Source organism: Podarcis gaigeae (assembly GCF_964106915.1).
Source record: "Podarcis gaigeae genome assembly, chromosome: 8".
NCBI classification, from domain to species: Eukaryota; Metazoa; Chordata; class Lepidosauria; order Squamata; family Lacertidae; genus Podarcis; species Podarcis gaigeae.
Genome location: NC_139684.1, coordinates 26,825,717 through 26,839,021, shown reverse-complemented (window position 1 = coordinate 26,839,021; position 13,305 = coordinate 26,825,717). Strand labels below are relative to the sequence as shown.

General features: G+C 51.8%; 2 protein-coding genes across 10 annotated transcripts in view; both read right to left on the bottom strand.

Moving 5' to 3' along the window:
- TNFRSF25 (TNF receptor superfamily member 25) overlaps positions 1-2,430 on the bottom strand; it is a 28,582-nt gene extending 26,152 nt beyond the window's left edge. The window contains exon 1 of the mRNA XM_083752760.1: positions 1,904-2,430. Within this exon, the coding sequence (XP_083608886.1) occupies positions 1,904-1,936 (33 nt within the window). The 5' untranslated portion in view covers positions 1,937-2,430. The remainder of the gene's footprint in view (positions 1-1,903) is intronic.
- Positions 2,431-3,369: 939 nt separating this feature from the next.
- Positions 3,370-13,305, bottom strand: part of PLEKHG5 (pleckstrin homology and RhoGEF domain containing G5) — a gene marked incomplete at its 3' end in the record, with an annotated part of 98,400 nt that continues 88,464 nt past the window's right edge. For 6 of the 9 annotated variants that reach the window (XM_083752472.1, XM_083752470.1, XM_083752474.1 and 3 more), the window contains 4 exons: positions 11,625-11,740; positions 9,930-10,123; positions 7,068-7,946; positions 3,370-5,702 (listed from right to left, as the gene is read on the bottom strand). In XM_083752472.1, the coding sequence (XP_083608598.1) occupies positions 5,693-5,702; positions 7,068-7,946; positions 9,930-10,123; positions 11,625-11,740 (1,199 nt within the window). Of the gene's footprint in view, positions 5,703-7,063; positions 7,947-9,929; positions 10,124-11,624; positions 11,741-13,305 lie in introns of those variants that run through there. The other 3 variants (XM_083752473.1, XM_083752471.1, XM_083752475.1) reach the window with 1 other exon arrangement.

The window sequence follows — 13,305 nt, the reverse complement described above, 5'->3', positions numbered from 1 at the left end:
GCAGGAGTTTGATTCTCTTGCTGCTGGTTAATGTATTGGTGGTGGGTGCTGCTCTCTGCAATATTGATGCCACTGCTGTTTTCAGCAAAATAATAACCAGGGGTTGTTTTTGCTTTTTACCTGTAAGCTGCTCCAAGCAACTCTTCTAGCCTTAGCAGTTATCATTACTCTGAGTAGGACTAGTTCTATATACAATCCATTGTGTTTTTCCTTGTCAAATTTCAGTTCCAAAACTCAGACCGTGAATTTGGAGATGAGCATCTCAGTATATATATATATAAAGCCACATAGCAAAACTGGAAACTTCCTCCAAGTTTTGCGTCCTCTGCTCCTCACCCTTAGAAAAAGTTGCATCGCCTTGAAGGTGGAACAATCTTTACATTAGACACACACACACACACACACAACCCACAAACCATTACAAGCTTTCCCTCTTATTCTCACCTTTAAATAACAGATCTTCAAATATTTTTTGGACCACTTGACAATTGTAGGGGATCCTGGCAGATCATTTAATAAACCTTCCCCTCCAGAGTGCTGACATCACCACCTAAACTAATGCTATAATATGAAAATCATGGGGCATGTCACTAGCAAGAGAGCCATTGCTTTGCTGGGGGGGAAGGATTAAATGGCAGCCCCCACCACCTTCCACATGCACAAACTGACCTGGCTTGCAGCTGAAACGAGTCTCAGCACCAGAGATGAGTCAATGTCTTCTACTGCCCCTGGAGCTAGCTTTGGGGGTTCAGGAAAAGTTCCCTGTCCCGCATTGCCCCAGTGGTGGCTGGTGCCCATTGGGGCTGGTAGGAAGAAAAGTGGGGAGCCCAACAGTATGGGGCACTAGACCCCATGATAAACAGAGCCAACTCATTCTGGTTTTGTCCCTATCCTCCTTCCTGCTGAGTTGTAGGGGGCGCAGGGGGAGACAACCCTGAGGCTGAGGAAGCTGGCAGTCAGGGCCACAGTGCGGACTGGTTGCAAGAAGGCAGGTAGATGCGAGTTGACTGAGGTTGGTTGGGCAGTGACCCACTTACCCCAGCAAATGAGAATCTATACCTTCATCCTCCAACACCTCCAGGCTACTCTCCATTATGTCCTGCCTGAGGCAGCTGCCTCATTCTGCCTAACAATAGGGCCGTCCCAGAACTATAGAAAAGGATCAGGCCAATAGCTCGTCTGGTCCAGCTTCCTGTTCTCACAGTGGCCAACCAGATGCCTATTTGGGAAGGCTGAAAGCACGACCTGAGCCCAAGAACATTCTCCCTTCCTGCAGTTTCCAGCAACTGGTATTCAGAAGCACGAATTCAGAAGCCATTGCGGCTGGTAGACACAGATAGCCCTCTCTTTCAAAGCCATCCAGGTTGGTGGCCATCACTGCTTCATGAGGCAGCGAGTTCCATAGTTTAACTATGCACTGTCTCCTTTCTCTGTCCCGAATCTTCCGACATTCTGCTTCAATATCCACAAGTTCTCATGTTGTGAAAGAGGGAGAAAACTTTTCTTTCTCCATTTTCTCCATGCCAGGCGTAAGTCATTCGCTTCCATCAAATCGCCTCTTACCTTTCCTCTAAACCCAAAAGTCCCAAATGCTGCAATCTTTCCACGTAGCGCAGCAGCTCCCTGCTAGCAAGATCCCATCTGACGACTCCACAGATCTATACTTCTATGACTACTAATGCTACAGCATTAGTCAATGTAGCCCCCGGAACATTTCCATGGCAGCGTTTCTGAACCTTAACCCAGCTCCACAATCTCCTTCCATGGGCATGGGACCCCAGAACAGCACTCAGATTCCCAAGCGGCAGCCAGACCCTGTAGATTTGTAGGACTGCCTTAGAATATTGCCAGTTTCCTTCTTGACCCCCTGCAAAACTTGCCCTCCCTTCGTTTGTTTACTTACCACAGCAGCAGCGGGTCGCTGCCACCTCATCATTCAAGTCCGGGATGAGGAGCCCATTATCTGCAAGGATCCCCAGAGGAACAGCTGTCAGGGGCCACTGGAGACTAGCAGGAGGCCGCCGAGGATGCAGCCTGGCAAGAAGGAGGCCCTGGGGAAAGCGATGAGGGCAGAGGGTGTCCTCAACATTTCACCCAGCGGACAGGTGGGAAATGAGGGCAGAGCCATCACAAGGAAACCCTGCAGGCAAAACCACCGTGGGAGGAAGGAAATGTCTGTTTAAGAGCACGGCTGTTCAGAGGAATCGTTCAGAAGCCCGCGGGAAATCCAAGGCCAGGGCGAAAGGGGCAGCAAAAAGGGAGCTGGGCAGCGTCAGGACTCGATCCGAGGTCTCCCCCAATGCTGGGGCCCTGTGGATAGGGGCCCTGATTCATCGCCCAATTTAGAGCAGTGCTTCGAGAGCTCTGTGGTGAAGAGCAAAAGGGAAATAAAAGGGAAAGCACTTCTCGTTTCCATTATGAGTTTCTTCTGCGAACTGCAAAGGACGTTGTCGCGAATGGGCTTCCTTGAAAGATGCTGCTATGCAAATTAGTGCATTATCAATCTGGCCTGGAAAGAGTGAGTCGATGAGCAGCTGAGTCAGCCCTTAGGGTTGCAGGGAACGTGCTGTTTCTGCCACGGCATTTCAAACAGAGCAGAATCAATGTGCATGTGTGTGCAAAGGACTTCATCCACAGCTTTGTCAGGCGCAGAAAAATGGGCACCTGCCCCTCCTGCTGCTTCAACCCCCAACCTTTAGAAACACAGGCAACTGGCTGCTTGAGTCTGGACACCAAAGTAGAGCATGAGACTGCTCTACAATGTTGGAAGCTGCCCAGAGGGGCTGGGACAACCCAGTAAGATGTGTGGGGTATAAATAGTAACATTATCATTCTGGAATTTTCTTTGGAGAAATGTTAGAGGGTATGCATGTGAGGACAGAGTGGCAACACAACAGCAGGGCCTTTTCTGCAGTGACTCCCTGTTTGTGGAATACGCTCCCCAGGGAGGCCTGCCTGGCACCTTCCTTACGTATCTTTAGGCGCAGGGCAAAAATGTTCTTCTTCAAATAGGCCTTTGTTTGAAGTTATTGTCTTTTTTTAGTATGTGCTCCATGTTGTAAACTGCCCCATGAAGTTCCAAACATAGAGTTGGGACCCCCAAATGCCATCTAGTCCAACCCCTGCAATGCAGGAATCTCAATTAAAGCATCGATGACAGGAGGCCATCCAACCTCTACTGAAAAACCTTCCCAAGCAGGGAGTCCGTCCCACCACCAAACAGCTCTTCAATGAAGGGCGGAATATAAATTTAATAAATAATAGTACCAATAATAACTCCACACAGAAGATTTCTCTCCTCCACCCCCACCTTGCATTGCACACACACACACACACACACACACACCCATAAAACAGAAAAACACCAAGTCAGAGATCTGAGTTATGTTTAATGGTTTATCTGTGACACTGACGGCACTGAGCAAGGGACATTAGCATTAGAGGGATGGCCGAAAACAACACATCTGCCCAATATCAGGAAGGACAAGGGCGGAGGGGTGGGGTCATGACCGTCAATACATAAAGTGGTATAAAAGGAACTGGCCTCGCCTGGGGGGGGGGGGGTTGAGGTGGGTGCTAGGGAAATAGTTAAGCTTAATAAATAGGCAACTTGAAAACGCACACACAGAAAAAAAATACACCAGCCGGCTAAATCATGCACAGGGAAATGGACTGGGGTGGGGAAGAGGGTCTCCCTCAGTTCCCCTTTGCAGTCTCTGCTCTACGCAGTGTAGCCCCCAATGCCAACTTATTACGGGCATAAAGGGCAGGAAGCTCTCGACAGACCCCCACCCCCTGCTCCCAGAAAAGGAGAACGACACTCTGTGCTTTGGGTTTTCCCAGTAGAGAGCAAAGCAAGCAGGGTCCCCATCAAACTGGGAGGCCTGCAGGCTTATTATTGCCAGAGGGAGGTGAAAGGAAGGGAAGGGAAGGACGGGGCAAGTGCCCCAATTTGCCACCAGGGCAAAGGAAGAGAGCTCAGCACAGCGGGGATTCACTTGGGGGGGGGGAGAAGGGGTCCTTTCGCCTCCATGTTTCCCAATAAAAGAGAGAAGGTTGCAAAGTGCAGGGGGGGGTGGGACCCCAGTCTGCTGCCCTCATCATTTGCCCAGGGGTCTCCTATGTCTCCAGTCCTTAAGCCAACATCCCCGCAAAGACAGCACAGCCTCTTTTGAGAATGGCAAGCAGTGCAGGCCCCGAATCTTCTGCTCCATCCCCAGTCTCTCGTATTCCCAACTTCCTGGCCTGCGTCTGGCTCTGCCGTCTGTTTATGTAGGCCGCTCGGCCTCTCCACCCATTCAGCTGCCCGCTTCGCACTGCCATTCCTCATCACTTCGCCCTCCCCCAGCAACTCCCCCCCCCCTTACTCCAGAACCTGGATTTCCCAGCACAGACCTCCCACTTCTCTGCTCCTTCCCGACATTCTGCTTCCCTCTTTGTTCCCCTGCTGGGCAGCCCCATCCCCCTCGGGTGGAATCAGGACACTCGGGTGCAAAGCCAGGGCAAATGTTGCTGCATACACAAGACATGGGACCTCGGAACCAATGTGGGCTATCGCCAGCAGGTTGGCAGGATTCCCTTGGTGGATGGCTTTCCTGGGGGCAACCAGAGAGCAACGTCAACCATTTACGTGCCCTCACCAAGAAAAGCATCTTGGGTGCCCTTGCAGAAGATAGCAGCCAAGCCATGTTTTCAAGGCAGGAGGACCTTCTCATTAGGACAGATCCACCCCTCCCCACACCCTACAACTGCACCTGGGATCGTGGCCTCGCTGCAGAGGTCTCCACAATACGGAAAGGGAGACAGAGTGGAAGACAAGCCAGCTTCGCCATCTGGGTTTGCTTCCTTGATCTGGCCATTCTGCACATGTCCAGACCAAGAGGCAAGGAAGGGCGCCCACAGGGGGCAGAAGCAAAGTGAGAGACAGAGACCCATCTGACCCCCAGGGCCAGACAAAATCAGTTGGCTGCTAGCAGTCGAATCTTATTCAACACGGGCAATGGGACAATACCCCCCGCCATCTAACAGCAGGGCTGTACCAGCACAGCAGGCATAAACTCTTGCTCTTTCAAGGAGTTTTGCACAGGAAGAACTGTTAATTAGTGGGACAGAGGGAGGGCATTAGGTTGGAAGCATCCCACAATAGTGTTAATGCCCATGCGTCTGGGCATGGTACGAGATAACAGTCCTAAGTGCATTGTTTGGAAAAGACCCTCCCCACTGCCCCACCCCAAAGGTCCTTGTCAAAGGGAGTACACTCCGTCTGCCTCTTACTCCCCCCCACCCAGAATCTGGGCGAAGCAGGACAGGGCAAGGAAGCAGGAAATGTGGTCCTGGGAGGTCCATGCATCCACCAAGAGCCGTCAGCAGGTGTGGCTGTCTCTCGTCTCCACCGCCAGGCTGCCTCTCGCACACTCAAACCCAACAGTTGCCACATATGCATGGACCCCGGACACACACACATCGATGCATGCAGCTGCCTCGTCCCGGGCAGCACGGACTCTGCTTGCAGGATGGTGCCCCTCGCCCTCGTGCCTGTGTCCTGCCGGGTCAGCAGGGCACCACCACCACCCAAGGAATGGGCAAGGGGATCCGATGCCGAAGGCTGGTGACGCTGCATAACTTGATGATATGGAACTCCCGGCGCCGGGCACAGCATCTCCCGCTTGTGGTTTGCGCTTCTCTGATGTCTTCATACTTCCCTGCAGCAAGCAGACCACCAGACAAAAGAGGTTATTTAGATGGTTTGATTTTTCTAGGGGGGAAAGAGATGATGGAGCTCACCACGACCTTCTCTCTTATTCTCTTAGAATGGCAATGGCACTAGCCTGGGAGGTGCTGGAGCTGAACTCCGGTGAGCTCCAACTAGAAAAACAAACCCTGTTTCTACTGTTAGCTACCGTATTTTTCGCTCTATAAGACACACTTTTTCCCTCCTAAAAAGTAAGGGGAAATGTGTGCACGTCTTATGGAGCGAATGCAGGCTGTGCAACTATCCCTGAAGCCAGAACAGCAAGAGGGATTGCTGCTTTCACTGCGCAGCAATCCCTCTTGCTGTTCTGGCTTCAGGGATAGCCGCGCAAAGCCTCTTCAACAACATTTGATTCAGAATATTTTTTTTCTTGTTTTCCTCCTCTAAAAACTAGGTGCGTCTTATGGTTGGGTGCATCTTATAGAGCGAAAAATACGGTAAGTTCTTGCAAAAGGAGTGTGTGAAGGTAGAGGTAGCGGAACAAAGTGGGTGAGAGGATCAGGAAGAGAGCTGAAGTCTCTACATAAGAGCAGCCTTGCTGGATCAGGCCCATTCAGTCCAGCATCCCGTTCTCATAGGAGCCAACCAGATGCCTTTATTGGGAAACCCTTAAGTAGGACCTGAGCACAAGAGCAACATTCTCCCCTCCTGCGGCTGCCAGCAACTGGTATTCAGAATCATCACTGCCTCTGACCCCGGAGGAAGAGCACATAACCGTCAAGTGTCCCTGTTTTCCCAGGAAATTCATGGAATTGCAGAAGAAACCCTGGCTTCTGCTTTCATTCAGGAATATCCCATCTCCCTGCTCCAAACACGGGAGGAGGATGGGCCAGGGCTTGCACTTAGCAGGGCAACCTTCAGAAGTGGAACCCTTGTGCATGGGGAAGGCATTTCCGCACTGGAGCGGAGGCGACGGACTCGCGCAACGCTCTTGCCAGCCCCTCTCTGCCACTGCGAAAGTTGCTGCCGCCTTTATGGCAGCGTGAGATGCAGCATGGGCGGAAGAAGTGAGTGAGGAGGAAAGAGAACAGCTACCAAGTAGGGGAGGCACCTTACATGTGCCTTGTTTGGTGCCATGCTCCTGAGCAAGCCAGCTGAAACACGTCCCGACTTTCTGCTGGAAAATGTTGGAGGGTATGAGAGCACAGCCCTCATGGCTAGCAGCCATCACTAGCCTTCCCCTCCACAAATTTATTCAATCCTCTTTTAAAGCCATCCAAATTGGTGGCCGCCCCTGCCTTCTGTGGAACTACAGCAGCCTATAATTCCACCTCTCTTCCCCCCAGCCCAGCCCAGTCTCCCCAGCAGCACTCACGAGGCAGTGAGCGTGGAGTTGAGCAGCAGTGTGGTTCGGATCCGGTAGAGCTGCGCCAGCGTCAGCTTGCGGTGCTGGCTCGCCTGCGGGTCCGACAGAGTCCGGCGGGCGGTGGGCAGCTCCTCTCCCCGGCACTCTCTGCCCAGCCAGCAAGGCGCTTGCAGCCCCGCAGAGGCGGCGGGCAACTCTGGGGAAACGCAGAGCCCGGCTGGTGACCCCTCCTCCGCCTCAGACAGCTCTGAGGTGCTGCTGTTGCTGCTGCTGCTGCCGCCCCCGCCGGCCCCCCGCCCTGCTTTGCCCTGTCTGTGGCCCTGGGGCCCGTTAGTCCGCGGGGAGCCCAGCAGGAACATGGCCGGGCAGAGTTCAGAGAGGCTCTTGCTCTGGGCCAGCTGCAGGGAGGCTGGCAGCATCTGCAAGAGGTTTGCCTCTGATTTGGACTTGAGCACCTTGGTCTTGGCAGGCAGCAGCTGGACTGGCACCTGCCGCCGCAGTTTCGGGGAGCCGGTCCGTTGCGAGGGGGTGGGGGCACCGTCATCCTGCTCTGTAGACCCCCCAGTCTCCTCCTGCTGTTGCTGCTGCTGCTGCCGCTGCTGCTGGTCTGCAAATTCCTGGAAGGAGGTGGGCGACAGGGTGCCATAGGCGCTGTCGATGGAGGCGGAGCGGCAGGACCCGGACTCCGGTTTGAGGCAGTGGTTGGCGGTGCTGGCAGGGAGGGCTTCACCCAGTTCCATGGTGGGTGTTGTGGAGGAAGCTGTGGTGCTGATGGATGCTTCATCGGACTGGGAGCTGAAGGGACCCACCTCGAAGTCGGGGGAAGGGGGGCCCTCGCTGGCATCTACCACCACCACGGAGATGGTCTCGGTGGAGCTGTCAGAGAGGCTGCAAAGAAGAGGCAGGGGGACATCAGGAAGGAGCTGGTTGCCAGTTACCTTTTTAGATCAATTTCAGCTCTATTTCAAGAGAGGAGACTTTGGCTAAATGTTAGGAAGAAGGAAGCAAGGGCCTTCCTATGGTGACCCCTCTGCGATGGACCACCCTTTTCCTTGGAGGACATATGCTTCCATAAATCTAATTCCTGGACTACTTTTACTCCACCAGGCATTTTGGGGACTGAGGGAGAAGGTGAGGTTCTCACTGCCCCTATTGGAGGCACATGAATGGCACATGAATGAGGATATTTTGTAATGGGAATGTTTCCCAAACTTCTGACAGGTAAGGCTGGCTATTTCATTTCTGAATTAAGAGACTGAAAGTGCACTTCAGTTGTTCACCTGCTATGGGGAGAAGTGTGAGGGGATAAGATGGACTCTCCTTCAGAGGTGAGCAAGTAGAGCTATTTTTTTATATAAAAAACAACTTATTTTTGGCACAGTTTGGCATTTTTTGTAGCATTCAGTTCTCCTGCACTCTGTTTCTTAAGCTAGCCATTCAAAGATTTCTGGAGCACAGAAGAATCAAGGTGATATCCTTTCCGTCTTATATTCGAAGGTACAGTGGTACCTCGGGTTACATACACCTCAGGTTACAGACTCCGCTAACCCAGAAATAGCACCTCGGGTTAAGAACTTTGCTTCAGGATGAGAACAGAAATTGTGCTCTGGCGGCGTGGCAGCAGCAGGAAGCCCTATTAGCTAAAGTGGTGCTTCAGGTTAAGAACAGTTTCAGGTTAAGTACAGACCTCCGGAACCAATTAAGTACTTAACCTGAGGTACCACTGTATACTGCTGCTGAACCTGGAAGCTTTATGTTGCCCGTCATGCTTAATGCCTGCTGATAAGGCATCATTCCTCAGCCTCTATCTGTTTACCAGAGCAGAAGAAGCAGCCTGACTGGATTAAGGGGCATCTCAGACAGAATCCTCTTCTGACTGATCCAGTGCAGTGTTCTACCATTCTTGAGAATGGGATGTGGGACTAGTTGCGACTTTCACCACCACATGTCTTCTCATGCCAGAGGTTTTCAACTTTTTGGGGTCCATGGCTCCCTAGACCAACTACACTCTTTCTGCAGCACCCCTGTGGGGCTCAGAAGCCCAGTTACGTCACCCCTTGCCTGCAGAGCTGGCATCCCCTCAGCCCTCCCTTGTGGAGGGTTCCCTCAGCCTCCTCTCCTCTCCCCACTCCTTGGGAGTCCTCTGGGCAGCCGCTGCTGCCACCTCTGGTCGCTGAGCTAAAGAGGAGGTGCCTCCTGACGCTGCCCAACAGGGGCCTGGGAAGCCAGCCCCAGAGGAATCATTCAACTGGGGAGCCTGCAGCCAGGGCTGCTGCAACAAACAGATAGTTGTGCAAGCCTTTGGGAAGCAGAGACGCGAGAGGGGATCAGAGGAAGGAAAGAGGACAGAGGACAGCATTGCCCGTGGCCCCCCTGACCATCATTCAAGGCACCCCAGCGTCCCATGGCACACTGCTTGAAAACCACTGCCTTATGTCAATAACAGAGCCTGTGGCTCAGGGGCCACATCCAGCCCTCTGGATCTGGTGCTCAGGATTCTCCCTAAAGGATATCCCTGCTCCCCAGGCCACAGCTCTCAGGGACCCTGCTTCACACACCTCAATGAAAGGGACCCTGAGGATCATCTCGTCTGATCCCTCTGCAATGCAGGAATATGCAGCTGTCCCATACAGGGATCGAACCTGCAACCTTGATATTATCAGCACCACGCTCTAACCAGCTGAGCTATCCAGGCAGATCTAAACTGTGGTGTGGGTGGGTGTAGAGGGGAAGCCTCTGGTTAGTGTGTGGCTGGAAAATGGTCTTCTTTACACAATAAGCATCACTTTTCCTTCTGGCCACACTCGGCACTGGCATGTGGCCCCTGGAAAGCCCCCTCTGCTCCTGCCTGTTTCCCCGTGCCAAGCATACCACTGCTGTGAGTCCAAGCTGTTGGTGCTCTTGCGGAGGATGGTGGGGGAGCTGGCTCCCGAGGTGCCACTCTCCCCGTCCTCTTCCTCTTCTTCCTCTTCTTCTTCTTCTTCCTCCTCTTCTTCTTCTTCAAGGCTTTGCAGCTGCTGCTGGCTACGCTGGTGCTCCTGCAGACGGAGGTGCTGCAACTTGTTCTGCAAGAAGGTACAGGAGGGATGGGATAAGTAGAAAGACCCAGAGATACTCCAGCAGAGGGGTGTCGTTACAGCACATTTTGCACCAAGCACTCGCCATCTCAATTTGCTCAAGATGCATCTAGGCATATGAATCAGCAGGTGCAGTTTTTATGCAAGTTGGTGCTATAGTATAGGCCATGGCTTCATTGCTCCTCTGTGAGACAATTTGTGGTTTGTTGAACAAAGCATGGGTAAGGCGGCACTAAGGAGACCAGGAATAATTATTACGGATATAAAATTTATAAAAAAATGAAGGGAAAATTGATGAAAATTAAAACCTCACACAGGAAGAAGAAAGGAGAACTTCACTTGCGAATTTAGAAATCACTAAATGTGTTAATACCAATTGAAGTCAATCAGTGTAGCTGGGGTATAAGGGAATTTATCAAGAGTGGATTGTAATTGTAAAAAAAAAAAATAATACCGTATTTTTCGCTCTATAAGACTCACTTTTTCCCTCCTAAATAGTAAGGGGAAATGTGTGTGCGTCTTATGGAGCGAATGCAGGCTGTGCAGCTATCCCAGAAGCCATAACAGCAAGAGGGATTGCTGCTTTCACTGCGCAGCGATCCCTCTTGCTGTTCTGGCTTCTGAGATTCAGAATATTTTTTTTCTTGTTTTCCTCCTCTAAAAACTAGGTGTGTCTTGTGGTCTGGTGCATCTTATAGAGCAAAAAATATGGTATGTAAAAAAATTTAAAGAGCCAGCAAGTGCCCTTGGTGGAGACGGATCTGCAACCAAAAGCGGATAAGCAAAGGGGAGAAGTTCTCAAGTGAGACCCCCAGAGTTCTAGATCACTGGAGGGAAAAAAATTATCAAAAGGGTGAGGGCTATTGAAAACATGGCACAGGACACTGTCATTGTGGGCTAGCATCGCTTTAAATGCATTTTGTGAAACAAGTAGAATAAATGAGGAAAAATGAAAACAAAAAGATAAAATAAATATCAGCTGAACAAAGTCTACATGCCCAGAGGCAGTGGGAGTCTCAATGCCAGTTCCTGCAGGCAAAGGGAAGGAGTGTTGTTTGACTAGATGTGCTCCCAGCCGAAGAACTCATCTTCCCAGTGAGCATAAGAGTTGGGAAAGAGGGTGGGGTGGTGGGGGATAAACTGCAGCAAAAGATATCTATTCATAGAATCACAGTATGGTAAGAGTTCGAAGGGGTCCCGAGGCTCATCCAATCCATCCCACTGCAATGTAGTAATCACTGCTCAAGAATCCCTGGCAGGTGGTCATCCGATCTCTCTTAAAAAACCTCAAATGAAGGAGAGGAGGAGATGCTCCTTGGGTAGCAATGGGGAATGTGCAGCCCTTCAAGGATTGCTGGACTCGTTCCCAATGGACCCACCCAGGGTGGTCGAGGATGATGGGAGTTGTAGTCCAGCAAAGTCAGAGGAAACAGAGTGCCCACAACCTCCACCTTTCGAGGTAAATCCTCTTGGCTCCCACAGCACCCACCTGGGCATTGCAGACAGCCTCGATCCAGCTCCGGCACAGAGACTGCCCACTGGTCTGGAAGGTGTAGGCTCCCACCGCGCTCCGGAACTCGTTCAGGTAGATCAGCAGGAAGGAACCTGATGAGGAAGACAAGGGAGGGGGAGTCTGGTGTTAGGTTAGTGGTTACTCCTGCGTGCATGTGACAAGGGAAAGCTGCCACCGGCACAAGCTCGGCTTCAGGAAGCTGAATGGTGGAAGATTCAGGAAAGGTCGAAGAGCCTACTGGATCAGGCCAGTGGCCCACCTAGTCCAGCATCCTGGTCTCACGGTGGCAGGTGGCCCAGTGGGGAGCCTGCAAAGAGGACCCAAGGGAGGACTTCCCCCTCCTGTGGTTTCCAGCAACTGGAAGCATTGCTGCCTCTGATCATGGAGGCAGCGCATGGCCATCCTGGCTGGTCGTCATTGATATAGCTTTATCCTCCACGAATTTGTCCAAATCCATTCTGAAGCCACCCATTTCAGCGGCCGCCTCCTGCAGGAGCGGCAAAGCGTAACTCTCCAGAGTTCCTCTCTCCTAACACTAGAACTCATGGATAGCCAATGAAGCCGAATGTTGGGAGGCTCAGGAAAAGGCAAACAGAAGTAAGATTTTCCTGCAGTGCATAGTTAACCCGTGGGACTCACTCCTGCAGGAGGCAGTGGTGGCCAACGATGTTGATGGCTTTGAAAGAGTTGACAAATTCATGAAGAAGGCTAATAGCCATGATGGCTGCGCCCGGCCAGTACAGCTTCTAAATACCAGTTGCTGGAAACCGCAAGAGAGAAGAGAGGGTTCCTGCGCTTGAATCCTGCTTGCTGGTTTCCCACAGGCATCCATTTGGCCACTGCGAGAACAGGATGCTGGACTAGATGGGCCATTGGCCTGATAAGGGATTGTGCAAACTAAGAGGAATTCCATCCCCTCCTCCCTTTCTATGATTTATCTTCATCGACTGCAGAAGCAAAATCTGGATTCCTTTGGAGCAGGTTTCGACATTCTGCAGGGCCAGGATCACACAGCCCTTATCACAGGGCAATTTATGCACGCAGATTTTCCCCAGATTAGGAATATCTGAGTTTACTGTCGAGAAACTGTGGGCTGCCGGCTGGATAGGGAGAACATCGCATGGATAGGGAGAGCACACCACAAAAATCCACACTAAACTCCCATTTGTGGAATGGTCTCCGCAGAGAGGTTCGGGTTGGCGCCTTCATTATACACCTTTAGGTGCCAGGCAAAAACACTCCTCTTTAACCAGGCCTTTGGCTGATTGACATCCAATACCCTTTTAAAATGTATTGGGGAGGGGGGATTATTGGGTCGTTTTTATTTTTATCATGTATTATGTGTCTTTATGGGACGCAGGTGGCGCTGTGGGTTAAACCACAGAGCCTAGGGCTTGCCGATCAGAAGGTCGGCTGTTCGAATCCCCGTGATGGGGTGAGCTCCCGTTGCTCGGTCCCAGCTCCTGCCAACCTAGCAGTTCGAAAGCATGTCAAAGTGCAAGTAGATAAATAGGTACCGCTCCGGCGGGAAAGTAAATGGTGTTTCCATGTGCCGCTCTGGTTTGCCAGAAGCGGCTTAGTCATGCTGGCCACATGATCTGGAAGCTGTACGCCAGCTCCCTCGGCCAATAAAGCGAGATGAGCGCCGCAACCCCAG